Source organism: Liolophura sinensis, chromosome 5 (assembly GCF_032854445.1).
Source record: "Liolophura sinensis isolate JHLJ2023 chromosome 5, CUHK_Ljap_v2, whole genome shotgun sequence".
NCBI classification, from domain to species: domain Eukaryota; kingdom Metazoa; phylum Mollusca; class Polyplacophora; order Chitonida; family Chitonidae; genus Liolophura; species Liolophura sinensis.
The window spans coordinates 11,931,281-11,956,861 of NC_088299.1; the positions used below are offsets into that span (position 1 = coordinate 11,931,281).

At 39.7% G+C, this 25,581-nt stretch overlaps 2 protein-coding genes across 2 annotated transcripts in view; one reads left to right on the forward strand and one right to left on the reverse strand.

The window, feature by feature from the left end:
• Positions 1-4,441: 4,441 nt before the first annotated feature.
• LOC135465882 (large ribosomal subunit protein mL40-like) lies at positions 4,442-9,914 on the reverse strand. The gene is made up of 5 exons (XM_064743248.1): positions 9,857-9,914; positions 8,650-8,739; positions 7,548-7,718; positions 6,630-6,828; positions 4,442-5,330 (listed from the first exon to the last, which is right to left on the reverse strand). Exons 1-5 carry the CDS (start codon positions 9,895-9,897, stop codon positions 5,220-5,222), a joined length of 612 nt encoding a protein of 203 aa, XP_064599318.1. The 5' UTR covers positions 9,898-9,914; the 3' UTR covers positions 4,442-5,219.
• Positions 9,915-11,856: 1,942 nt separating this feature from the next.
• The window catches only part of LOC135465465 (DNA polymerase epsilon catalytic subunit A-like), a 50,452-nt gene continuing 36,727 nt past the window's right edge, over positions 11,857-25,581 (forward strand). Inside the window, 11 exon segments of the mRNA XM_064742706.1 lie at positions 11,857-11,978; positions 12,277-12,357; positions 13,218-13,355; positions 14,832-14,986; positions 15,862-15,936; positions 17,171-17,303; positions 17,559-17,666; positions 18,546-18,656; positions 20,389-20,474; positions 23,181-23,300; positions 24,957-25,017. Of these exon segments, the coding sequence (XP_064598776.1) occupies positions 11,889-11,978; positions 12,277-12,357; positions 13,218-13,355; positions 14,832-14,986; positions 15,862-15,936; positions 17,171-17,303; positions 17,559-17,666; positions 18,546-18,656; positions 20,389-20,474; positions 23,181-23,300; positions 24,957-25,017 (1,158 nt within the window). The 5' untranslated portion in view covers positions 11,857-11,888.

Sequence of the window (25,581 nt, forward strand, 5' to 3'; positions counted from 1 at the left end):
ATGTAGGGTAAGTGATATTCGTGAAAGAGGTCAAGTCCCTACCCTAGAACACATCAGTAACTTTGTGCGTAAGACTGTGAAGTCACAGTTCGACCCAGCCACAAGTGGCGGAGATCTGGATAGGGGTAAGTTCGACAAGCCCAATGGTTCCAAAGGACAACGAGGCAAGAGGAAAGGTGTTCAACACAGTATGTGTTACCGGCTTTATTTCTTATTTGTATAATTTCTTACATACGTTGTCTTTGGGAGCTAGTGTTAAACGTTGTTTTGGAAATGGATCTTGCGATTATCGACTTGGAACGCCCTTTAGGGACTACGAATGGTATATTAATGTCGGACATGACGCTTATATTCATTCAACTCGTCCGCAATCAGCGAAGGTTTACAAGTGCTTCGTTTGCCAAGACAATTACCGTGTAGTAGAATGTCCAACATTCAGAGATTTTTCCGTAGGGCAACGGTTCCAACTCGCTAAGGATAATCGCTTATGTTTTTCGTGTTTGATGAGGGGACACTCGTCCCAGGAATGCCGATCCAAGAAGGATGGTGAGAAAGATGGATGTAATCGATGGCACCATATCATGTTGCATACCGATCCTCCACCTACAAATAGTGCATCGTCAGCTTTAGATCGAGATTGTTTGATGTCTGTGGTAAGAGTCCTTTTCAGGGCTAGCAATGGCAAGTGTCGGGAAGGCAACGTTCTCATTGACAGTGGAGCTGGCACAACCATTATAAGGAAGGAATTCGTCGAGACAATTGGTCTCCAATGTAAGCTTTAAGGATCAGAATTGTCAGTGGTCGGTGGACAGCGGCTTAAACAACCCAACAGTAGAAAAGTTTTGTCTACTGAACCTTTCTGGAGGTGAGATATTCCCAGAAGGCGCCCACGAAATTGACAGGACAATCTTGAGTGTCTCAGCGTTAGACAAAGTCTGGCTTCGGTCCTTTTCTCATCTGAGAGACACTGACTTTTCTTAGAAGGCGGGTCAGATAGATTTAATAGGGGTTCTGTACAGTCACCTCCATACAGAAGAGGAGGTAAAACAAGGTAAGCCGTTTGATCGAGTAAGGAAACTGTCTAGGTTGAGTTGATGTGTCATCGGATCAGACAAGACAAAAACAGAATCTTCAATCCGGACTTAAGATGGACAAAAGAAGTTTTACCAGTTTGAAACTCCAGGGATTCAAGCGCCTAACTGTTCCTGCACAGCGACGGCGATGTCACCAGATGACAAGCGAGCACTTGACTTGTTTGAATCCTCCTGTACTAAGAATGGAAATCGTTTTGTTATTGGTCTGCCTTGGAAGCGAGACCCATCATGTCTAGCAGACAACTGCTTGGCAAGACGACGACTCCTGTCCCTGGAGAACAGCCTGCAGAGGCATGAGTCAAAAATAAGCCTGTATGACAAGGCGATCAAGGAGTATGGAAATAAAGGCTGGGTTAAAAAGGTGAGTGAGGAAGAAACAAAATCTAACGAAATCTGTATTACATCATTACACCAAAGTGACTACACCATTGCACGTGGTTTTCGACCGCGCGTGTCAGCTCAGAGGATTGTCTCTTAATTCTATACTTTTAAAGGGACCTTGCCTCATTTTCAATCTGTTTGTAGTTCTCCTCCGATTTCGGGAGGATCATGTCGCTTCCTCAGCGGATATTTCAAAAACTTTCCTTCAGATATGTTTGCCAGAAGCAGATAAACACGTTCATCGTTTACTATGGCGGAACATGGACACAACTAGAGAGCCTGATATGTACAGGTTGATGACAGTCACGTTCGGAGATAAACCGTCTTCAGATATGGCGAGTTTCGTTATGTTGAAAATCGCCAAGGAGAGCGAAGAGAACTGCCACATGCTGCCACGATTCTTGGCAGAGACAGATATATGGACGACCTGATCCATTCTTACGCCACACAAGAGGAAGCCGTTCAACGGACGGCAGAAATTGACCAAGCTTTAGTTACAGGTAGCTTTGAAATAAAGAGATGGATTCTCTTAGCTGAAAAATCCATTGCGTGATAGGACTGCATCAGAGGTTCGGAGGATGCGAAAACCGAGGTTAGTCTTGATGGGGAAGACGTGAACACCTTGGGCGTCAACAGACAGATAGCTGTGGAAAATTAAAGCCTTCGACTTCTCCGTTGTAGATCATGACGTCACTCCGCGCTCATGAATATGAATGAGCTGATCTATTCGATGTTTGTTGATAAATGATTTCATGTATTTTGCTGTAGAAAAGTATGCTGCACTGAATTTTTGAGAAATCTGTAGACCAGGGTTAGCATGTTTACAAAGTTGGAATGGCATAAGTAGTTTTATATTGTCTTCTTTTATATTATATAAGAGAAAACGGTACATGTTTGTAATTTTACTTACCGAACGTTACCGATGTTGTTTGTTTCAATGTTTGCATTGAGATTGCCACTGACATAGTGTTTATTTCATTAGTTTGATCATGGGTGATACGATCATTAATGTTATTTTATTGCTTTCTGTTTTTACAGAACACACGTGTATTAAAGAGAATACAGTGTTCGTGACGAGAAAAAAAAATCTCCGTAGTAGTTGTTAACTTCATTATTTTCCGACCAGTACGATTTGTTTATGACTAGAGTTATACATGTTTGATTCGTGTTGTACCATTCTGCTATACTGCACCTTACTTGTTTTGACTGTGGACGGTGGATCATTACCTTGGTAACCACATATCCTAGCATTCAAAACTATCTATTAACCCATTTCGATGACTTGCTTCCTTTATGTCGGAGAGCCCATTTGGCTCCTTCCAGAAGCTCCCTGATGGTTAACCAAGAACGTAATAGGTTTAATCAAAACGCCTGCTTGTATGTAAGGGCACACTAGTTCTTTCCATCCATATAAATTGTGAAAACTTGTTAAGCAAAGGTCAACGCCAATAAAATATGTAATAACATTATGACAAGGTCAACTTTCAGTTTCAATAAAATCATATTTACATGCCACTCCTAATGTTGACTTTTCGCTAATGAACTATAGGGGCCTCTGGCCAAGTGGTGAGCGTGCCAACGCCGCGTAATGACTCGGGAATCTCTCATCAATATTGTCGCAGTTAGTCCAACTCCAGCTCATGCTGGCTTCCTCTCCGTTTGTACTCAAGCGACTGTTCATTTATCGGAGGCTTTACAACAATCAGCGTGTCAGGTACCGTCGTTTTTTTCCACCCCTAATATTGTGAAAACTTCCTAAATAATGTCTTAAAACGATCAATGCTAACTTTTCGCTAATGAACTAGATGTGATGTAAACCCTATTCGCAATTTCGCGGCCTGCCTACTTTTCATCCAACGAAATCCTTGCTTACGGAGTGAAGTCAGCTCTGTATACATGTAATTGAAAGGGCAATTCGGATTGGTACCAAATCTGACCTCTTCATTCAAATCCGGGTTATCACATGGACTGACAGCAGGTGTTACTCCATATCTAGTACATGCACCGACAATATCTGATAAAACCTTATGACGATACTGTGTTTTTCTCTTTCTACCAAACAAGAGCGAATCTGCACCGAGCAGTCGAAATTTTCAAATGGAGATCTCATTTTGTTTATCATTTGACCAGTTTGAACACTTTATACAGGAACCCCGTACCCCTAACACGTTACCAGACCAAGAACCTGACCTATGCTCACAACAGTCACAGATTAATACTGTTTGTCTTTTCATGAATTTATATCCGATTTTGAGTAGGACGAATGTAGTTCTGTGTATATTTCCTCCTAGTCTTTTTACTGTTGCCAACCAGCCATATTTGGTGTACAGATGCATGCTTGTTATGAAAATAATGGAATTGTCTAAACTTTGGACAGTTATTAGTTTTATTGATGAATGTTTGAAATTTTTGTCACTCTGCGTATAATTCTGTATTTATATGTAAGTCTGTTTTCCCTGCCATTAAGTCCAGATATTGACAGGCAATATATATGTATGTTAAGATGTTTCTGGCTGTGTTATCACATGCTTCGCAAGGTTGGTAGCAGTGCTCGGACTGATTGAGGCTGTTACAGAACTACAAGTCAATTTAATAGGGGTCTGAAGTCAAGGGGAGGAAAAATTACAAGGAAAAACCACAAGATTTATTTCGTTTGTTTGATTGCTGTTTTACACCATACTCGAGAATTCTTCACTTATATGACAGCAGCCAGCATTATGGTGGGAGGAAACCCGGGGGAGCCCAGGGAAACCAATTACCATTTGCAAGTTGCTGACAGACCTTCTTCCGTACGGGCAAAGAGGAAGCCAGCATAAGCTGGACTCGAACTCACGGCGACCACACTGGTGAGATGCTCCTGGGTCACTACGCTGCGTTAGCGCGCTAACCAACTGAGCCATGGAGACCGCGAAAAAAACCCCAAAAAAACACACACACACAAGACAAAACGTGTAATATGACATCACACAATCATATAAGTATATGTATATTCTACATAGCATACATTGTTCGCCCTGAACTGTGTGTTTAGTAAACACTTGACTCTAGTCTTGATCAAAGATCAGTCTGTGAGCTGTGTAAGTGCTCCATTGTCACAGGGTCTACTGCACCACATGATCAGTCCCCACATGTAGATTCTGTCTTGATTATTTTCTGTGAAAATGATGTTTCATAATCACCCAATCCACTACATGTGCATTACATGATCAGTTCTCGTACAAACTTTATATCGATCAAGATCATATCCTGCTTGGTCTTGATCAAATAGTGTTATTGTATACACAGTGTATCATGGTAAGTTCCAGTGTAAACCGCCTACTCTGATCACAAGATTCATTGCCTCAAATGATCATTTCCTAGTGTGAACAGTCCATGATGATCTGATCCTGTGTTCACCATCCTTTATGATCACAGGATCAACCATGGCACATGGTCTGTAATATCACATCATCTCATCCTGTCTTCACCATCATAGGATGTACTCCACTACAAGTACATGATCAGATCCCATGTAAACTATCATCAGTAGATTCTATGTAAATGGTGCACCGTGATCACAGGATAAACTGCACCACATGATCAGTTTATGGGTGTGAACAGTCTATCATGATCAGCTCCTGTGTAAATGGCGTTCCATGATCAGCTCCTACACTTGGTATCTGTCATGATCACTTTCATCCTGTGTGTAAACTTTACTCACACGATCAGTTCATGAGTGTAAATAGTCTCCACTGCACCAAATGATCAGTACTTTTTGGTGGTGTCCTTGTATTCGCCATCAGGGGATTTGTAATCCTCTATAGGGGGCGTCGCCACTGGGCCTTCACACTCGTATGGTATTAGATTCTCATCAATCTGCGAACAGAACAGTGCAAAGTCACCAAACAGCAAAAACAACAACAAAAAAGAAGCTATTTCACTTCACGTTTAACCTGTAATTATGGTAGTCAAGACGGTTTCACGTGCTGTGTTTGTATGGTGTTCTGTTTGTACAATCAAAACGCACTTGTATCAACCTTCAAAACTTGATGCACCCTAAACTCAGTGTCGAGTTTCAAAAAGTCGAATTTTTTGCATTGAGTGTTTTGCACGTTAATAGTCCATTTAAATTAGACATCGTATTCCTTTAAGATGTTGTATCTATAATAAAACTTGATGGAATCGACACTCATTGTTCTGTCTGCAAAGTCGACGTCAACTTTGAGTGTCGCGTTTTTACACCTTATATGCCCATTCACATCACACTGTCTGCTAACATAATACCGCAGAATATTCCAGTTAGACAATGGAGTCCCACCCAATTAACATTCACAATTTACACCGATCTGACATCTCTATCCTCTCTGCTGATACATCTGTTGGCCTCCAAATTCCTCAACTGACACTCACCTGAATGGCCTGCTGATACAGCTGCTCACCTCTGAATTCCCACCTGACACTCACCTGAATGGCCTGCTGATACAGCTGCTCACCTCTGAATTCCCACCTGACACTCACCTGAATGGCCTGCTGATACAGCTGCTCACCTCTGAATTCCCCACCTGACACTCACCTGAATGGCCTGCTGATACAGCTGCTCACCTCTGAATTCCCACCTGACACTCACCTGAATGGCCTGCTGATACAGCTGCTCACCTCTGAATTCCCCACCTCAAACTCACCTGAATGGCCTGCTGATACAGCTGCTCACCGCTCACTGGACACTCACCTGAATGACATGCTGATACAGCTGCTCACCTCTGAATTCCCCACCTCAAACTCACCTGAATGGCATGCTGATAACACAGACATACTCAATCCCCTCAAAATCCCCCATCCTACCAACACACCCATGCACGTAACCCTGATCTGAATCCAGCCATGCATCTGAGACTCAGATGAATGGCCTGCTGATACGGCTCCTCACACCTGAATTCCCCACCTGACACTCACCTGAATGGCCTGTTGATACAGCTCCTCACATCTGAATTCCCCACCTGATGCTCACCTGAATGGCCTGCTGACACAGCTGCTATCCTCTGAATTCCCCACCTCACACTTGCCAGGGTTATCTAACAATGGGGACATACTCAATCCCCTCCAAATCCCCTATCCCCACCAACACACCCACACAAGTAACCCTGGTCTGAATCCAGCCCTCCACCTGACACTCACCTGAATGGCCTGCTGATACAGTTCCTCTGATTCCTTCCGTAGCTCCTCTAACGCCTTCTCCTGACTCAGAATCAGCCTACTTATGGCTTCGCACTCATCCCCATACTGATGGTACTTGTAGCGCGTCCATTCCTTCTGCAGCAAAGCACGTCGTTCACTTTCCTCAAAAGTCAACACAGGTCTGTCCCTTTTCCGGAATCTACATTGAAATGTTGTTATTTTAAGATGTTTTCGAATTATAATGAATTTACAAGGAATTCAGAATAGTCGCTAATTGGCTCATATTTGAGACAGATAGATCTGGGCTATGCCCTGTTTGAGATAAATGTACATTAACTTCTCATCTCCACTGTCAGTCAATCAAGAATGATTCTGAATTTCACAAATGTAAAATGCTAAGATTCAGCCAACGTCCTGTGTGTTCTAGTGACTGAAAGATATACTTATTTATTTATTTGATTGGTGTTTAATGTGTATGCTGTCCTCGAGAATATTCCTCTTTTTTTATACAACAGCAGCCATCATTTTAGTGCTAGGAAACTGTTCAGGCCTAGGGGAAACCCAAGACCATCCACAGGTTGCTGGAAGACTTTCCCATATACGGCAAGAGAGGAAACCAACATGAGCTGGACTTGAACTCACAGTGACCGCATTGGTGAGAGGCTCTGAGGTCGTGCTGCGCTGACATACTAAACCCCCTTGGCCATGGAGGTCTCCTGATCCTAATATAGAGCCAATCCTGGAGAGAGCGCTCTGTCTCCATAATTCATGTATGTAAAACACTCTAAATCACTTAAGTCCGCAAACATGTTAACACAACCTCTTATTCAACAATTTACAGATTCTGAGATTTCTCTTCTAAACCAAAGAATAATAAAGAACACTGATTCTATAAAAGATTTTGATAAAATAACATACTCCAATTCCTTTCGCAACTTAATATCTCCACTTATTTCATCAACTGGTTTCAGTTTCCTTGAAAATTTTTCGAGACGTCGTATCTGTTTTTCAATTCTCCTCTTTTTTTTCTGTTCTTTGGCAATAAGAAGCTGGGGATCCACCTTCTTTTTCTTTTTCATTGGGCTTGTCCTGAAAATTGCAAGTGGGTCTTTAAGAGTTTCATTTCAAACCTTTTTGTTCTTTCTGTGCAATAATGTGAAGAAAACAATATCAAAATTGTTAACTTTCAATCAATATAGGGTTCACCACACTACTGCTGATATACTAGATATGTGGCAGTGAGCTTTAATCATTCATTAAAGGGAGTAGATGAAAAGATAAAGACAATTTAGTTTTGCAAGAAATAATGGAGAAATTGAAGACTTTTATACATGTCTACATGCACATGTTTAATAGCGGAGTGATGTAACTCTCAAATCCTTATGGTGGAATACAGCCCCAAATGTGTTCGAATGACAGTAAGGAACATTTACCTCTTCCACAGATATTTAAAATTGAGTGGTCAACAAAATGAATTAACCTGCTCTGAGTCTTGCTGAATCAAAAATGATCCATGACAACGATACAAATTCATGAAATATATACATTTTCAGACACTACCCCCACTGTGGCAGCCATCTTGTTTTGATAGTCCTTACAAGTCACATTATCGATGTGAGTGCTGAAAAAATATTCCAGTAACACTGGGCAAGTCTAGTCGTTCATTTGGCTGTTTCCCACCCCCTGACGTCAGATGCTTCTTGGCCGTTCTCGCAAGTGATTGAAATGGTGACCGACAGTTTACGGTCACAGGGGGCATAGTGTCTGAAATGTATTTACTTTGTGAATTTGGGCAAGATGTTGACCACTTGGTTGATATCGATTTATCCCAGTAAACTTTTAATGCACATGTGAAGATGAAGTACATGACCTTACGGTGATTCTGACATATTTGAGGCTGTAGTTCACTGTAACTCTCGCGACAATTTGTGTTGCTCAATTTAAGAGTTAGGCCACTCCAATACTAGTCTAGGCTCACTTATACAAATATTCCACTGTAACAAGTGGTAAAATTTCTCACCATAGTACAGATGATGCTTGAAAAGACAAAGGACCACAGTTTGTGTGAACCTTTCGAACACCTTGGACGCAAACTCCTGTCAACCTCAACCTGTTGAAATAATTCAACAAAAATGCACACATATATTTACCTGTATATATATATATATATATATATATATATATATGAATGTTGCTCAATGCCATACCCTAAAATTTTTCACTTATATGAAGGGGTCAGTTTATGGGTGGATAAGCACAGTGTGCTTGGCATAACCACTGTTCTCTGGTAATTTACTGATGAACTTTTCCAACATGATGTACCAACAGGCACACAATATTAATGGTATTCGAGACCGAGGACATCTGCGCACTTCACTCGCTAAAATCAACTACATGCAGATGACGAGGTGAAAGATAACACGGGAAGGTATAGGGAAATGAACAACATTGGATGATATACAGCTTATAATAACCAGGAATGTAAAACAACAGAACAATGTGCACACTTATGAGAACATGAAGCAGAGCTTTGTATTAGTTCTGATGTGTGTGGGCAATTATGTGTGTTTGCGAGAGAAAAACAAAAAATGCCCGCATGTCTGCAGTTGCAAATAAACTATGGACATGCTACACTAGCGCCGTCAACTGCTAAATATCACCACGGCCTCATCGACTAGTTCAATTAAATTAAATGCCAAGGTCTATTTTCAACCATTTCTGATATTTACCTGTCTCAATGTTTAATCGCTGAATTCAAACACGTGATAGGTACATTCCGCAAGGCACTTAGTGGAATTGGCATTTTAAAGTAGATTTAAAGGCCCAGTTGCTTCTGCAAAATGCCTAGCGGAATCGATATACAGTGTTTTTGAATTCAACCATTAAACGTTGAATCAGGTAAACAGAAATTGTTGAAAATAGATCTCAAGGTTTAATTTAATTGACCTAATCATCGACCAGACTTATACCACCCTAAACAGCCGCAGATGTCGATGTCCTACCAAATATCCAACATAACAATCTTAGCGCCAACAGTTATTATATGGAGTAAAGTCGATGGAGGCAAAAGCTTTCACTCGGTTAACATGCGTGTTGTTGTTGTATACATCATGGCCAATCTCGCGACATGATAAGAAAGCAAGATAATCAAGATGCAATGAATTTGAAATTACTGGTAAGGAACTAGCATTTTTAACTCCAGGCAGAAATCAATTAAGATTTTTCACCTTGACAGTTGATTTAACGCTGTTTGAAGCAACGCTGACATTTTCCACAGTCCACACAATTACACCATAAGTACTATGAAATCTAAACCGACATAGTAAGCATTATCTAGTCCTGTCGACGGTGATATCCAACTATGTTCTTCTCTACTGACTTCAGGCTTACATTTATTTACAGATTACATCTTCGTTGTATAGATGTGTTATTTTAGTTAACCAAAGAATTATCTTAATTCACTAACTCAGAACTTTTCTGTTTGTCTTCATTCAAGGCCAATGACATTTTGGAGATTAGGTAAAACAAATTTTTGAAGGTTAGGGCTTTTCCTAATCTAATTGGTCAAAAACTTACACCCAGTCTTGGACCGATAAAACGGAGGGGAAACCATGTATAGTATATAATGCTGAACGAAATTTTCCAAAAATCTGACAACATTTTATTTGTATTTTGTCTGCAAATATTTCATTTCTTTCATTATGTGTTGAAGTTATTCTGAAATAAATTTATAAAATTTCCATTACTTTAACAGTTTCAAGATTTTGTATGCACTCAATCGCCAGAGAGGAAAAATTCGCGCCAAATAGCAAAATCAGAAAGACATGGCAGTCCATGAGTGTATGTAGCGGTAAGCTATGGTGGTTATAGTTGTGTGATTTTATATAGAACAAAACATAATGGTGCTGCAGAACAGTGGAAAATACAAAGCTGAACGAGAATCAGGCGAAGGGTAAGTTAAACGCCACACGCACACTGTGGATCTATCGACACATTACAGTGATTACTTTTCAGACAGTCGACTTGGACAAGTCATAGGAACTATTAACCCGAAAGACTCCAACTCCTTTTTTTATGCTGGCCTAGCGTCGTTCAAGTCTCGACGCTAACAATGTTAATTTTGTAATCAATGAAGGTCTAGGTCGATTGTCTTTGTTATCAAACAAATCTCACGCAAATAAAACACACCAACCTAAAGATCTGCTCATTAAATTAAACATTGAAGTCTATTTTCAACAATTCCTGATATTTAACTGCCTTCGGGCTTAATCGTTGATTTAAAAAAAAATCCAGTCTCTCAAGGCACTTCGCAAAAGTAAGCGGGCTTTTAAACCCAGGCTCAACATTTAATTTAACTGAACTATGAACATCTGAGAAGTGGGTCAGCAACTATCAAAGACATCAACCTTGTGTTTACAACACCTGATTATCTCCAAGGTATTATGAGTACATGTAGTCCTGTTTAGTGTTTTATAGTTCAAGGGCCGCTTCGGTGGCCAAATGGTTAGAACAGCTGCCTTGAAGGCAGGAGACCCAGGATCAAACCCAGGTAGGGTCATACCAAAGACTTTGAAAATGCCATTTGTTGCTGCCTCGCTTGATGCTCAGCACTGATAGGTTACAACAAGAAAACAGGGCTGGTTGGTCCAATGTCGATATGACTTGACTTGAGTGTGGTGCCATGTCTGGTGTCTTCAGCATGATACTTCAGTGACGGAGATACTTTGGTGATTTGGACTCACCCTGCCACAAGAAGATACAGTATATGTAGAAACACCTAATGATGACTTCTTGTCATGTAATATGACTGAAACTTTTTTTATAAAGTATGGCGTTAAACCTGAAGCATACAAAAATAGTCCTATCGCCATGTTATTATTCCTGGGCGAAAAATAACAACCTGTTAACAACAATAGTATATTGCACAAACCATCATAAATTTGGCCACAATGGCGAATTGCAGCTGTTCAAAAGTCCAACTTTTGAAATAGTATAAACTCTGATTTCTATAAAAGAAAGCAAATGTGGACCAAAGCATTAGAATAGAAAAAACCTTTTGATGTGTAACACATTATATTCAGTAAGCCAGTAATATATGTATATAATTTATACGCATATCACTGACAGTGGAATTGAAATTAGTGAAAGAAGAAGTTCATAGATGACAAAGTTTAAGTTTCTTGACATTTCACTGGTGAATTATGGAACTTGGTATTTTGCAGGAAGGAGGATGCCAGTGACAAGCGTTTGCAGCGGTCAATGCAGACTGACCAGATTGATAGTCGGTTTGGGTTTGACCGCTACACTGACCCCCAAGAGAGGACAGGATGGCTGGTTAACATGCATTCGGTCAGTCAGTAGGCATTTTACTATTGTAGGGGACGGTTTGACAAATTTCACATCACTGAAAAATTACAGTTTAATGTACAGATACGATTCAGTACTGTGAGAGAACTTTAGAAAAGCAAAAACGTTCTACAAAGTCAAAATTGTTGCTGATTAGTAATAATTGTTCATTATGATCAACTTTATAGTTATTTATTATATATTATAACTATCAAGTTTTTACCTATATTTATAATACTGTGTCATAGTGCATAATTAATAGTTAATATAATTAAAATATTAATTAATTTTTTTGTTTAAGGCTGACATCCTGGATGAGGATAAAAGACTCATCAGTGCTGTAGACTTTTACTTCATTGAGGATGATGGAGGAAGGTTCAAGGTGATAAATTTGGATTGTGTGCCAATGCTTTAATTGATGTATTGTGATTGTGTGCCAATGCTTTACTTGATGTATTGTGATTGTTGTTCAAAGCCATAATCTGAGTTAATCTTATACTTAGGGAATCTGGTTCATCGCCATACTCAGGCACTCTCGCTTAACCTCATACTTGGTCAGTTGTTTAACCCCATACTTGGTCAATGGTTTAACCCCATGCTTGGTCAATGGGTTAACCCTATACTTGGTCAATGGGTTAATCCCATACTTGGTTGATGGATTAACCCTATACTTGGTCAAGGGTTTAACTCGATGCTTGGCCAGGGGTTAAATCCCATACTTGGTCAATGGGTTAACCCCGTACTTGATCATTGGGTTAACCCCATATTTGGCCAATAGTTCAACCCCATACTTGGTCAGTGGGTTAACACCATACCCTGGCACTGTGGTTTAACAGCATACCTTAGCACTCTGGTTTAACACCATACCCAGGCACTCTGGTTAACACCATACCTTGGCACTCTGGTGTAACACCATGCCCAGGAACTCTGGGTTAACACCATACTCAGGCACTCTGGTTTAACACCATAACTTGTCATTCTGGGTTAACACCATACCCTGGCACTCTGGTTTAACGCCATACCCAGGCACTCTGGTTTAACACCATACCCTGGCACTCTGGTTTACATACTCAGGCACTCTGGTTAACACCATTGCCAGACCCTTAGCTTCAAAAAAATTGACCACCATTTTAGAAGTGAAAAATTGTTAATTATGGCCATTAAACACCATTAAGATGAATCAATATTTCTCAAAAAGGGTGTTGGAAGTATTTGAGAACTTTGACTTTCTTTTTTATGCAGGTTTCACTCCCATTCAAGCCGTATTTCTATGTAGCCACGAAAAAAGACTGTGAGAGAGAAGTTGCTTCTTTCCTGACCAAGAAGTTCTCTGGAAAACTGGCTAAAGTGGAGACTGTGGCAAAAGAAGATTTAGATCTGGTAATCTTCTTGTTCTGACTGATGTGGAGAATTAGTCTTGTTTGCTCACTTCTTTTCCAGGAATGCCTTCAGCACGTAGATAAGAATTTCATGATTAAGCTATATATACATGTAAGATACAATACATTACAGAGGCTTCAAGATAGACTGCCTTTGTGCATTGTTTAAGCTGTAGAGAAACGTATAAATACCCCATTTTTCGACCTTTTCAAGCACCACTGTGACCAGTATTCTTTAACATTCTGAGAGAACTGGGGGTGTAGAGCAATCGTGTGCACTGTTTTTTGAAAGCTTAAAATCATTTTGGTTGTCATTTTCATACTAATGGTATGCAGAAATTCCAGTGAAAAATGTTTTTAAGAGGTCTAAAAGGTTAAAGATTTACAGTAGCTCACTTTAAGAGGAGTAAATTTATCTATTTATTTTTTACACCATTTAAATAGCTCAGATTTTTATTGTTTTTCTTCTGTTTTTGTTGAAAGCTTTTTGAAGGCTTTAAAAGCTGTAAAAATCTTCTTTTCAAGAACCAAAGACAAATTCTTTTCATATTTGATATACTAGAGTAGAGTGACCCCAGTTTGAACAAGTTTGAAAAAATTTTGACCATGCATTGAAAACTTTGAAAGCTCGCCATTGGTCAAACTTATGAGGTCGTAAAAAGTGGCTAAGTTTGATAATGTTTTCATGTATTCTGGTGTATTTGGCAACGCTGATTTCAAATCTGCTTTCCAATTGTGTAACTGCGTAACCTTTTGAGATATGGCCAAATACTTTTTTCAGTCATGTAATTTCAGTGGCCTGTAACTCAAGGACTGCGAAAGCTACAAATCTGACACTTGCACCAAATTGTAGCCCAAGACTTAATTTCTGGTGCATGCCAACAGATTTGAGCTATGCTGTATAGTTTTCTCGCTAGAAATATTTAAATGACACCAGATATACAACATATGTGTATCCACAGATGTACTTTAAATCATGATGAACCCAAAACATATACTCTTATTAGGCCATATTCAACCATTCAAGAAATACCTAATCAGTATCTTTATCGATTTCCAGTTTCTGTTCAGGCCTAGACTTTACAAGCCCGTAAGGAAGAGACAGGCTTTAGGATGCCGCACACCAAAGTCACTATGAAACCGCTCGCCATGGCTTTGGACTGAGGGTCTTATTTTAAGGAATCAACACACAACACGGCTTATTCCTTCTAACTATTTGGACCAAAATTTTATATCTTTGTTGTCTCCTATTTCCTGTCACCTACATGCAGTCTGTCCTCACCCGCTCTCAAAACTGAATTGAACCCAGGGAAACCAGTTAGGACACTATAGTGGGGTAATTGGACATCATGTGTGGCGCAATCTGAAATGTACCTACCTAACTATCCGTAGGTTTGGAGAGCATTTGAACAAAGCTTAAAAACTTTTTACTTTTGACATATTGCTAGTTTTTTTATGTGTGCATGTCTTTTGCCAGGCCAACCACCTGGTAGGACTACAGAGGAATTACCTGAAGCTGTCGTTCTTTAGTGTTGATGAGCTGATGAAGGTGAGACGAGATATTCTACCTGCTGTCCGGAAGAATAAAGAGCGAGAGAAATCCGCAGAATCTTACACAGTTATGTTGACAAGGTATTTATGGAAGGCATTTGTGGAATGACCTTGACTTCCAGATTTTATCAGAGGCTTGTCATCGCAGTTTGCACAAGCCACTTTAACCAGATTCGGAATATGAATTTTTCATTTCTTTAAAATATTTCGGTGTAAGGCCACACCAACCTTAGCTGTTGTTTTACGGGCAGAATAAGTCTTTTCTTCCATATCTAAGGAGGGTATAAAAAAGAAAGCCTAGAAAAACAAGAAAATCCCCCCAAAAAACAAAACAAGGACATTAGAAAAAAGGTAAAAACTAATATAGATTTTCAGTTTTATTTTATTCCATTTTGAATTTTTCAAAGTTGGCTTGCCATTCTAATAAAATAGAATTGATGCTGCCTGATGCCCAGCTGCCGTCTCCCCTAAAAAAACTTCTTTGTCTGAATAGCTTCTTTTTGGCACCATAAAGAAAGACTCCTGCATGTATATGTATCATACTAATGTGTTTGGCCTGAAATTTACCCTTAATTAATGTCTGAGGTATTCATGTTTGCAATGATTCTCAGAGTTCTGATGATCTCAGATAGGCATTGACACTCTAGAAAAGGGATTTCATGGAACTTACTCTTGTATCCCCATCTTTTTCAGTGGCCAGAAAACCAAAAAAAAATCCCCAACTGACTGACCCTATTTTTTTTATGATACACTAACATTATCACTAGCAAAGAATTTTAGGGTTGACCAAACATGTTTTGAGTTTTGTTTGTGAAGTAGGATCATTTCCTACTGGTACTGACGATTATTTGCCCTTTAAAATGCACTTTTTATAGTCAGATTTTTAGAGCAACTTCTGTAAGTTACGAATGATCGATATTTTTAAGGAGATATGCTGTTGTATTCTTCTTTCTCAGTCACTTGACAGGTGAAGACTCAGGAGGTGTGTCCAAAAGGATTTCCGACCAGATGGACAACATTATTGAAGTCAGGTAGTGTACATCACGGTAATAAAATACTTCATTGTAGATGTAAATCACAAACAATATTTACATGGACTGTATGTAGTGGAAATGTTATTTGTGAACAGCTTTTTAGCTGGTCCCCACATGGCCATCATTAAAAGTATGTTCGCTGGACTTCACCACACCAATGCTGAAAAACAAGGCTAAACCTGTTTGGTTATAGAAAAATGTATTTTTTTTATTATTTTCTCTCTGAATTGTAATGTCACTAATATCCCTATCTTTTTCATTACCGAAAATAAAAGAATTCCCTATTTTTTCTGACGGATTGGGAACAAAGATTGTAAAACAAAACACTAGCCTGAATGTATACATGCATGGATAAAGTATAGCACAGGATGTTTAAAAAGCATAACTTTGTTTTTGTGATGTAGCACAAACCTAGATATCGCAGTTAAATGTAAGCCACATCGCACACTTTGAGACAATCCATCACCCTTGCATATGGCCTGGGGGTTCAACTGAGGCCACATTTACATCTTGTTTACTTTTGCTCAACATTGTGTATCCCATGTCTTTGTCAGAATTCATGATTAAAAGTTGATTTATAAAGTTACCAAGCACATCAGAAAAAAAGTGTCTGTGACCGTCTTGTTTTTCTACACCTTTTTACGAAATAATTCAAGTTCTGTTATTTGTTTTGTTTTATTTAAAATAAAAATGGACTAAATTAAAACAACAAAAAGAAAAACGTCTATGTTTGGCCTCTCACACCAGTAAACATGCTGCAGAGCAGAAGACGTATCTAAAATAGGAGTCAGTGAGTGAGTGCTTGGGGTTTAACGTCGTACTCAACAATTTTTCAGTCATATGACGACGAAGTAATCTTTAGGGTGCATGTACGTGCAACGTGCCTCCTTGCAGCAGGACGGATTTCCACCGCTCTTTTATTTAGTGCTGCTTCACTGAGACGACTTACCGAAGGCAAGTAAGCCGCCCCGCCCGAGCCATTATACTGATACGGGTCAACCAGTCGTTGCACTATCCCCTTCATGCTGAACGCCAAGCGAGGAAGTTACAACTTCCTCTTTTAAAGTCTTAGGTGTGACTCGATCAAGGATTGATCCAGGATCTACCGGTCCCGAAGCGGACGCTCTGCCAACTGTGCTATCCGGGCCAGTCTAAAATAGGAAATGAGTATTGAATGATGCATTCTAATGACTGATACTGATGACTCGTTTTTGGTTCTCTTAAACTGTAGGGAGTATGATGTCCCATATCATGTTCGTGTGTCAATAGACCTGAAGATCCATGTGGGGTTGTGGTACTCGGTCAAAGGTCGTGGTTCGGGAGCCCCGGAGATTCGACACAGAGATGACCTTGTGGATAGGCCGGTGAGTAGCCAATCATAAGCCTTCAGAGACACTGGTCTAATTAATATTTCCAATCTGACCGTAAGACACTTGACCTGTGCTGTTGAAAATACCTGTAGAATGATACCAGAAACAAGTAACTTTCCTTTAAATGTAAAGTTTATTTAACATATGTCTTAATTCTGATAGTCAATGTTTTCAAATTCGTTTGTGTACAAGTGCGGTGTTTGAAAGATTTATTGCTGTTGGCATAACCTAAGCCATTATCTTTGACAGGACCCAGTTGTGCTGGCCTTTGATATTGAAACAACTAAACTCCCGCTGAAATTTCCTGATGCTCAGACAGATCAAATCATGATGATATCTTACATGATTGATGCCCAGGTAAGCAGTTGTCTGGTTCTGGTTTTAGACTATTGGACTTTCATGTCAGTTATTGATTTACTCAGATTCATGGAAATGTCTACACGTATGGTGTAACACAAACAGCTATGATGTTATTTTTCGTTATACTTTGTTCTGAAAATTCTCAAATGATAGCTAAAAGATAAATCCAAATGTGGAATTGTGTTGTGAAAGACAATGAGGTCTGTTTTATTAACTTCCCAAACCGCTTTGGTGGCCTAATGTTGAGCGCGTTGGGAGACATGGATCAAACCTGGGTTGGGTCATTCCAAAGACTTGGTGCTCAACACTGAGAGGTCAGAGCAAGGAAACCCAACTGTTTGGTCTAATGTCAGTATATTGTGACTGGGTGTGGTGTCATATCTGGTGTCTTTGGCATGATAATTTAGCAGCGGCAGCACTTTGGAGGCATAGACTCTCCCTGCCACAAGAAGACACAGTATATGTACACACACGTAATGACTCCTCGTCAGAAGACTGAAAAATACATACATATTAACTTCCAACAGCAATATGATCTTCCACATGTTTTTATTTTTACAAAACACTATACAGAAGAATGTTTTATTAATACAGCAGTTATCAGGTTTACATCTGAAGGAAAACCGGCATGACCTTGAGAGCACCAGGGCCTTTTGACCGTTACCCCACAAACTTCCTCACGATGCTGCAGCCATACTAAAAGGAGCTGCAATGTCAAGCATGTCACCTATTTGTCAAGGTTCTCTCAGCTGCAACAACATCAAAGCTTTAGCTATGAATTTAGCCAGCATATGGCCCTTTCCATTTTGATGTTTAGGTAACTTGAAGAAGGCATCGTTAGTTGAACATCCAGCTGATTTTGTCACTATTCCTCAGGGTTATCTGATCACGAACCGGGAGATAGTGTCAGAAGATGTGGAAGATTTTGAATACACGCCCAGGCCAGAGTTTGAGGGACCTTTCATCATATTCAATGAACCAGATGAGGTAGGTGGTGGTCATGTGTTAATCACATTAGTCTGGGATAGTAGCCAAGCTTTTGCGCTGTTTATTTATACATCTAAACTTGTCATGTAATGATACGGTATCCATGTGTTATGCATTTGTTGGTGAAGTGGTATCCATGTGTTATGCCTTTGTTGGTGAAGTGGTATCCATGTGTTACTCCTTTGTTGGTGAAGTGGTATCCATGTGTTGCTCCTTTGTCGGTGAAGTGGTATCCATATGTTACTCCTTCGTCGGTGAAGTGGTATCCATGTATCACTGTGTTATTCCATTGTTGGTGAAGTGGTATCCGTGTGTTATTCCTTTGTTGGTGAGGTGGTATCCATGTGTTATTCCTTTGTTGGTGAAGTGATATCCATGTATCCCTGTGTTATTCCTTTGTTGATGAAGTGGTATCCATGTGTTACTCCTTTGTTGGTGAAGCGGTAGCCATGTGTTATTCCTTTGTTGATGAAGTGGTATCCATGTGTTACTCCTTTGTTGGTGAAGTGGTATCCATGTGTTACTCCTTTGTTGGTGAAGTGGTATCCATACATTACTCCTTTGTTGGTGAAGCGGTATCCATGTGTTACTCCTTTGTTGGTGAAGTGCTATCCATGTGTTATGCCTTTGGTGGTGAAGTGATATCCATGCATTATGCCTTTGTTGGTGAAGTAGTATCCATGTGTTACTCCTTTGTTGGTGAAGTGGTATCCATGTGTTATTCCTTTGTTGAAGTGGTATCCATGTGTTACTCCTTTGTTGGTGAAGAGGTATCCATGCATTACTCCTTTGTTGGTGAAGTGGTATCCATGTGTTATGCCTTTGTTGGTGAAGTGATATCCATGCATTATGCCTTTGTTGGTGAAGTGGTATCCATGTGTTATTCCTTTGTTGGTGAAGTGGTATCCATGTGTTACTCCTTTGTTGGTGAAGTGGTATCCATGCATTACTCCTTTGTTGGTGAAGTGGTATCCATATGTTACTCCTTTGTTGGTGAAGTAATATCCATGCATTACTCCTTTGTTGGTGAAGCGGTATCCATGTGTTACTCCTTTGTTGGTGAAGTGGTATCCATGTGTTATGCCTTTGTTGGTGAAGTGATATCCATGCATTATGCCTTTGTTGATGAAGTGGTATCCATGTGTTACTCCTTTGTTGGTGAAGTGGTATCCATGTGTTATTCCTTTGTTGAAGTGGTATCCATGTGTTATTCCTTTGTTGGTGAAGTGGTATCCATGTGTTATTCCTTTGTTGGTGAAGTGGTATCCATGCGTTACTCCTTTGTTGGTGAAGCGGTATCCATGTGTTACTCCTTTGTTGGTGAAGTGGTATCCATGTGTTATGCATTTGCTGGTGAAGTGGTATCCATGCATTACTCCTTTGTTGGTGAAGTGGTATCCATGTGTTACTCCTTTGTTGATGAAGTGGTATCCATGTGTTATTCCTTTGTTGATGAAGTGGTATCCATGCGTTACTCCCTTGTTGGTGAGTGGTATCCATGTGTTATTCCTTTGTTGGTGAAGTAGTATCCATGTGTTACTCCTTTGTTGGTGAAGTGGTATCCATGTGTTATTCCTCTGTTGGTGAAGTGGTATCCATGCATCACTCCTTTGTTGGTGAAGTAATATCCATGCATTACTCCTTTGTTGATGCAGTGGTATCCATGTGTTACTCCTTTGTTGGTAAAGCAGTATCCGTTCGTACCCTGAAGGCCTGTATCTCTCTGTTGCAGATGGCCCTCATCCAGCGTTTCATTGATCACATCCTGGAGGTCAAACCGCACATATTTGTCACATACAATGGAGATTTCTTTGATTGGTAAGTTTGGGGATAGGATAGTTTGAATTGAAATATGCCATGCTAGAAAAAACTGGTTTGTGTAGTGTTACTTAGAGCTGACATGCTGTGGATTTTTCCTGGGCTCTGCCCGGTTTCCTACAACCATTAATGCTGACAGCTGTAGGCATAAGTGGAATTTTCCTTATCAGTATGGCTTAAAACACCAATGAAATAAACAAAGAAAAATAAGAGCAGACATGGCGTTTACCAGTGGGGTTGTGTGCTTGTAGCCTTACCTGTCTGGTTCAGCTGAGGTTTGGGCAAGGAGATTTTTTGAATCTGACTAATGCTTAGTCTAGAATTGAACCATGCAGCATACATGTATATACAGTACAGCTCAGACTAAAAGTCAATTATTTACCGCACGTATCGTGCTCCGACACACTGAATAATGCTCTACTGGCACATGACAAACTCTCTACTTGGCTATGTTGGAGACCTGCAGAGCCACACAGGATTATCATCAGAAGGTGTGAATATAGTTCCATTGACAGACACACCCTTGTTTGCAAGCGAATGTGAGGACCCATGTTTCAGCTATTTGAACAAAGACTAGCCGTACCTCTGCACGTCATCAAAATCAACTTGATTATAGGTAGTAAATAAACGATCAAATCATCGACTGGTGTTGAGGATCAGCAGGCTAATTTTGATATACATTAATATTATATTTTATAATAATCTGGCCAAATCTTCCCATAAATTTCCCAAACCAACATGATTTTCATGTGAATAAAGCACGTGTGATAGCGCTTTTCTCGCCAAGGACATCGTTCCAACGCAGGCAGACAGCAGTCTCGTGTGGCCATGCCTTTGTGTGATCCTTCACGCTCATGTCTTACCATTTGTCACATTTGTATAAAGGTGACATCTTAATGACGTCATGTATTCATATCACTGCAAGAATCTTGTAAGCCTCATGTCAGAGGAACTAAAAGACAAAAAAGACTACTCATGAATCAGGCATCACTGGGGTGCAGATCTCTCACTGTATGCTACTTCCGGTTGGCGGACATGTATCGGCATATTCGCAGCAATCGGTGTTATCAACAAATAACCTGAACTGGCTGGTGTAGTTGTTTTGAAATATGACTGGTGTGTTTACAAAAAGTTCCAGGATTTATTTATTTATTTATTTGATTCGGTTTTACGCCGTACTCAAGAATATTTCACTTATACGACGACGGCCAGCATTATGGTGGGAGGAAACTGGGCAGAGCCCAGGGAAACCCACGCCCATCTGCAGATTGCTGACATTATTCACTTACTCCAATACAACATGCCTAATGTTCTTCAATTTTGGCTGATTGTCACTGATGGACACTAAGCCTGCTTAAATTCTTCTTCCAGGTGTCTGCTTGACACTTTTGATTATTTTTATTAAGCCTGGGATTAAGACAGACGTCTATATGTTAATCCTAGATTAATCCTACAATAATCTGCTTTGCTGTTGCAGCCTATTAAACACCCATGATATTTTTTCACACAAGTAAACACCAAAACATTACTGTCCAACTGAAAATAAAAAAAACAACTCGCAATCATATGTTTATTGATACACGTATAAGCTATTCCGCCAACATTTTGCCTCGACTTTTATTCTACATTTTGCCTCAACTTTTATTCAACTTCACAAATAAAATTTGGTATCTGAATTAATCTGGGTGTTGGTGCAAACCATGTATTGTTGAGCATGAAATGACAGAGTGGAATGAATTCTCATGCAGGCATTTTACAGTAACAGAGTCAGAAAAGAAAATATCCAAGGTACACTGTGCCTGGTAAGCCAAAAATTCGAATAAAATGTACTTGTGCAAATTGGAAATTATTTTTTCTGTTTCTGAGAGAAAAACCATTCGAACAAATCCTTTTTATTTTTCCTAATTCATGCATTGGCTATGTGGATAATTTTCCTACAAGGATTCGTACAAACTACAAATTCTCAACAGTCATACAATCAAAATTTAACTTGTCCTGTATCGTGGTTTTATTTTTTACCACTCCTGTACATGAAATTCATATTATAATACTGCGTTGTTGTTGTTTGCACAGCATGGCAGTTCCAAAGTGTCTATTTGGTGTTCTGAATTACTAAGTGGCAGATTATTGTTCACTGCCAAATGACTGCCACAAGAAGGAAACCTGTTGGTGAAGTGGTATCCATGAAAGAAATGGAAATTATTTGTTTGTCTTTCAAGAGGTTATGGGAGATGAAGACTGAGCTAGTCTTAGCAGTCGTGGGGATCCTTTACAAATCACTAGTCGTAAATCATTACTTAAGAGAAGAATGCCACTTTGCGATCAAACAAACACACAGGAAATATTTTACTTCACTTTCATGTATTGTGTTAGCCTTTCAAAAATCTTTTCAATCATCCTAAGAAAGAACTATATTTTCTGTTGTCAACTTCCCTCCAGTCAGCTCAGCTCAAATGGAGCACTGACTTTGCAGGTGACTATGTCTACAAGCTCTCTACACTCTCCACAAGACCTCTAGGATCGCGCTTATCTGCCCTAATCATTTTTAGCGTAAGCTGTACTGTACCAATCCACTGTGGTAAAGGTTTAGAAATATGAAGCCTGCTATGCTTGTATCGTGTGGGTATGTCTCAGAAGAACTCACACAATTGTGATTGACTGAGCAATACTGATTTTGTCATGATCGTGCTTGTACATGCTTTCCAGGCCATTTGTTGAAGCCAGAGCTGCATTCCACGGTATAGACTTGACCAGGGAGATTGGCTTCCAGAAGGACTCGCAGGGGGAATACCACTCATCTGCCTCATCTCACATGGACTGTCTCAAGTGGGTAACATCAGATCTGTCCGATTACTTTGTAGACAGAATATCTCCGTGTTGGGGGAGTCTATCAGAGAAATGCATTCATGTGGCTGTGTAGGCAACCTATAAAGGCTCATTGAAGGCCCTGTGTCTTCTACCAGTGCAGTGTGCATACGTGCACCTCACATGTGAGACATTTTGTCAGAAGCATGCCAGATGGTGGTGATTTCACCCGGACACTCTGGTTTCTTCCACCCATTATACCAAGCAACATTGTCTAAGTGAAAAATACTTATTATTGGATTTAAATAACAATCAAATAAATAAATGTATTAATATTGTCCAGTACCAAAAACTTGAGTGATCTAATATTACCCTAATTCTTGTACTTTTTGGGACAGATATTAGCCTTTTAGAAGGTAGATATATGAGTATGTTGTTCATTAGATGGTCCAGCCATGTGAGAAAAGAGAAGCTCAATGGTCCTGCTACAATTACACCTGCAGTGTCAAAAAAAATATTCAGTACCAGTGAAGAAAAAGGGTAAATTATTAATCCCATGCCTCTCTCTTGGTGAATGTCCCTGCCACTGAATAATCCACAATGGTTGACATGTCACCAAAGTGTCTAAATAATCCAATAAATAATGTATTAATATTATACAGTAGAAAAAACTTGAGTGATGTTGTATTACCCTAATTTCTCTTACAGATATTAGTAGTATCGAAATTCGAATATTACATTTCTTTGTCAGCCTTTTGGACAAGTACAGATATGAGTATGGTGTTCATTATATGGTCCAACCAAGTGAGAGAAAAAGAAACTCAATATTCCTGCTACAATTACATATAAACTATCAAAAAAATGTTCAGTACCTGTAAAAATAAGGGGTAGATAGTTAATCCTAATCCTCTCTCTTGGTGAGCTTCCCTGGCACTGAATAATCCACAATGGTTGAAATGTCACCAAAGAGTCTTGTCTGCTGTTGATAGTTGTTCTGTTTGTTTGTGTACATTGGCAAGTGTACAGTGTTACATTCATTTAACAGGTGGGTGAAGAGAGACATACATGTAGATGTTCTGTTTGTTTCTGTGTACAGTGGCAAGTGTACAGTGTTACATTCATTTAACAGGTGGGTGAAGAGAGACATAGATGTTCTGTTTGTTTGTGTACATTGGCAAGTGTACAGTGTTACATTCATTTAACAGGTGGGTGAAGAGAGACATACATGTAGATGTTCTGTTTGTTTCTGTGTACATTGGCAAGTGTACAGTGTTACATTCATTTAACAGGTGGGTGAAGAGAGACATAGATGTTCTGTTTGTTTCTGTGTACAGTGGCAAGTGTACAGTGTTACATTCATTTAACAGGTGGGTGAAGAGAGACATAGATGTTCTGTTTGTTTGTGTACATTGGCAAGTGTACAGTGTTACATTCATTTAACAGGTGGGTGAAGAGAGACATAGATGTTCTGTTTGTTTCTGTGTACAGTGGCAAGTGTACAGTGTTACATTCATTTAACAGGTGGGTGAAGAGAGACATAGATGTTCTGTTTGTTTCTGTGTACATTGGCAAGTGTACAGTGTTACATTCATTTTACAGGTGGGTGAAGAGAGACATAGATGTTCTGTTTGTTTCTGTGTACATTGGCAAGTGTACAGTGTTACATTCATTTTACAGGTGGGTGAAGAGAGACAGTTACCTTCCAGTGGGTAGTCAGGGATTGAAGGCTGTTGCTAAGGTATTTTTAGTTTATATTAATCCTCAGAGTCCATGTAATCCTTTTTGCGTAAATTTTGTATGAAAGCAAGTTGGATATATTCGGTTTGAGAGACTTTTGACCAATCAGTAACCTTTGAGCAGCAATCGATAGAATCCCAAAGCCATTCAAATTTTTTCTAATTTTAGTACCGTAGATCCTCAACAAATTTCACCAATAAAATATAACTTGAGGTGCAGTTTGAAAACCTAGTTCATAAAATTTAATGTGTATTAGTTAGTGTAATACACTAATATTATTTAGGTAGGAACTTCATAGAGATTAGGGGGCCTCTGTGGCTCAGTTGGCAAGCACGCTAGCGCAGCGTAATTACCTAGAAGCCTCTCGCCAATGCGGTCGCTGTGAGTTCAAGTCCAGGTCATGCTGGCTTCCTCTCCGGTCGTAAGTGGGAAGGTCTTGCAGCAACCTGCGAATGTTCGTGGGTTTCCACCGAGCTCTGCCCGGTTTCCTCCCACCATAATGCTGGCCGCCGTCGTATAAGTGAAGTATTCTTGAGTATGACGTAAAACACCAATCAGATAAATA

Excerpts from the sequence above, each read along its gene's own strand:
- LOC135465882 (XM_064743248.1), bottom strand. The coding sequence starts at position 9,897 with ATGTCAGCGTTGCTTCAAACAGCGTTAAATCAACTGTCAAG. Across the intron at positions 8,740-9,856 it reads GCGTTAAATCAACTGTCAAG|GTTGAGGTTGACAGGAGTTT; the intron begins GTGAAAAATCTT and ends TTATTTCAACAG. Across the intron at positions 6,829-7,547 it reads AAGTTGCGAAAGGAATTGGA|ATTCCGGAAAAGGGACAGAC; the intron begins GTATGTTATTTT and ends ATTTCAATGTAG.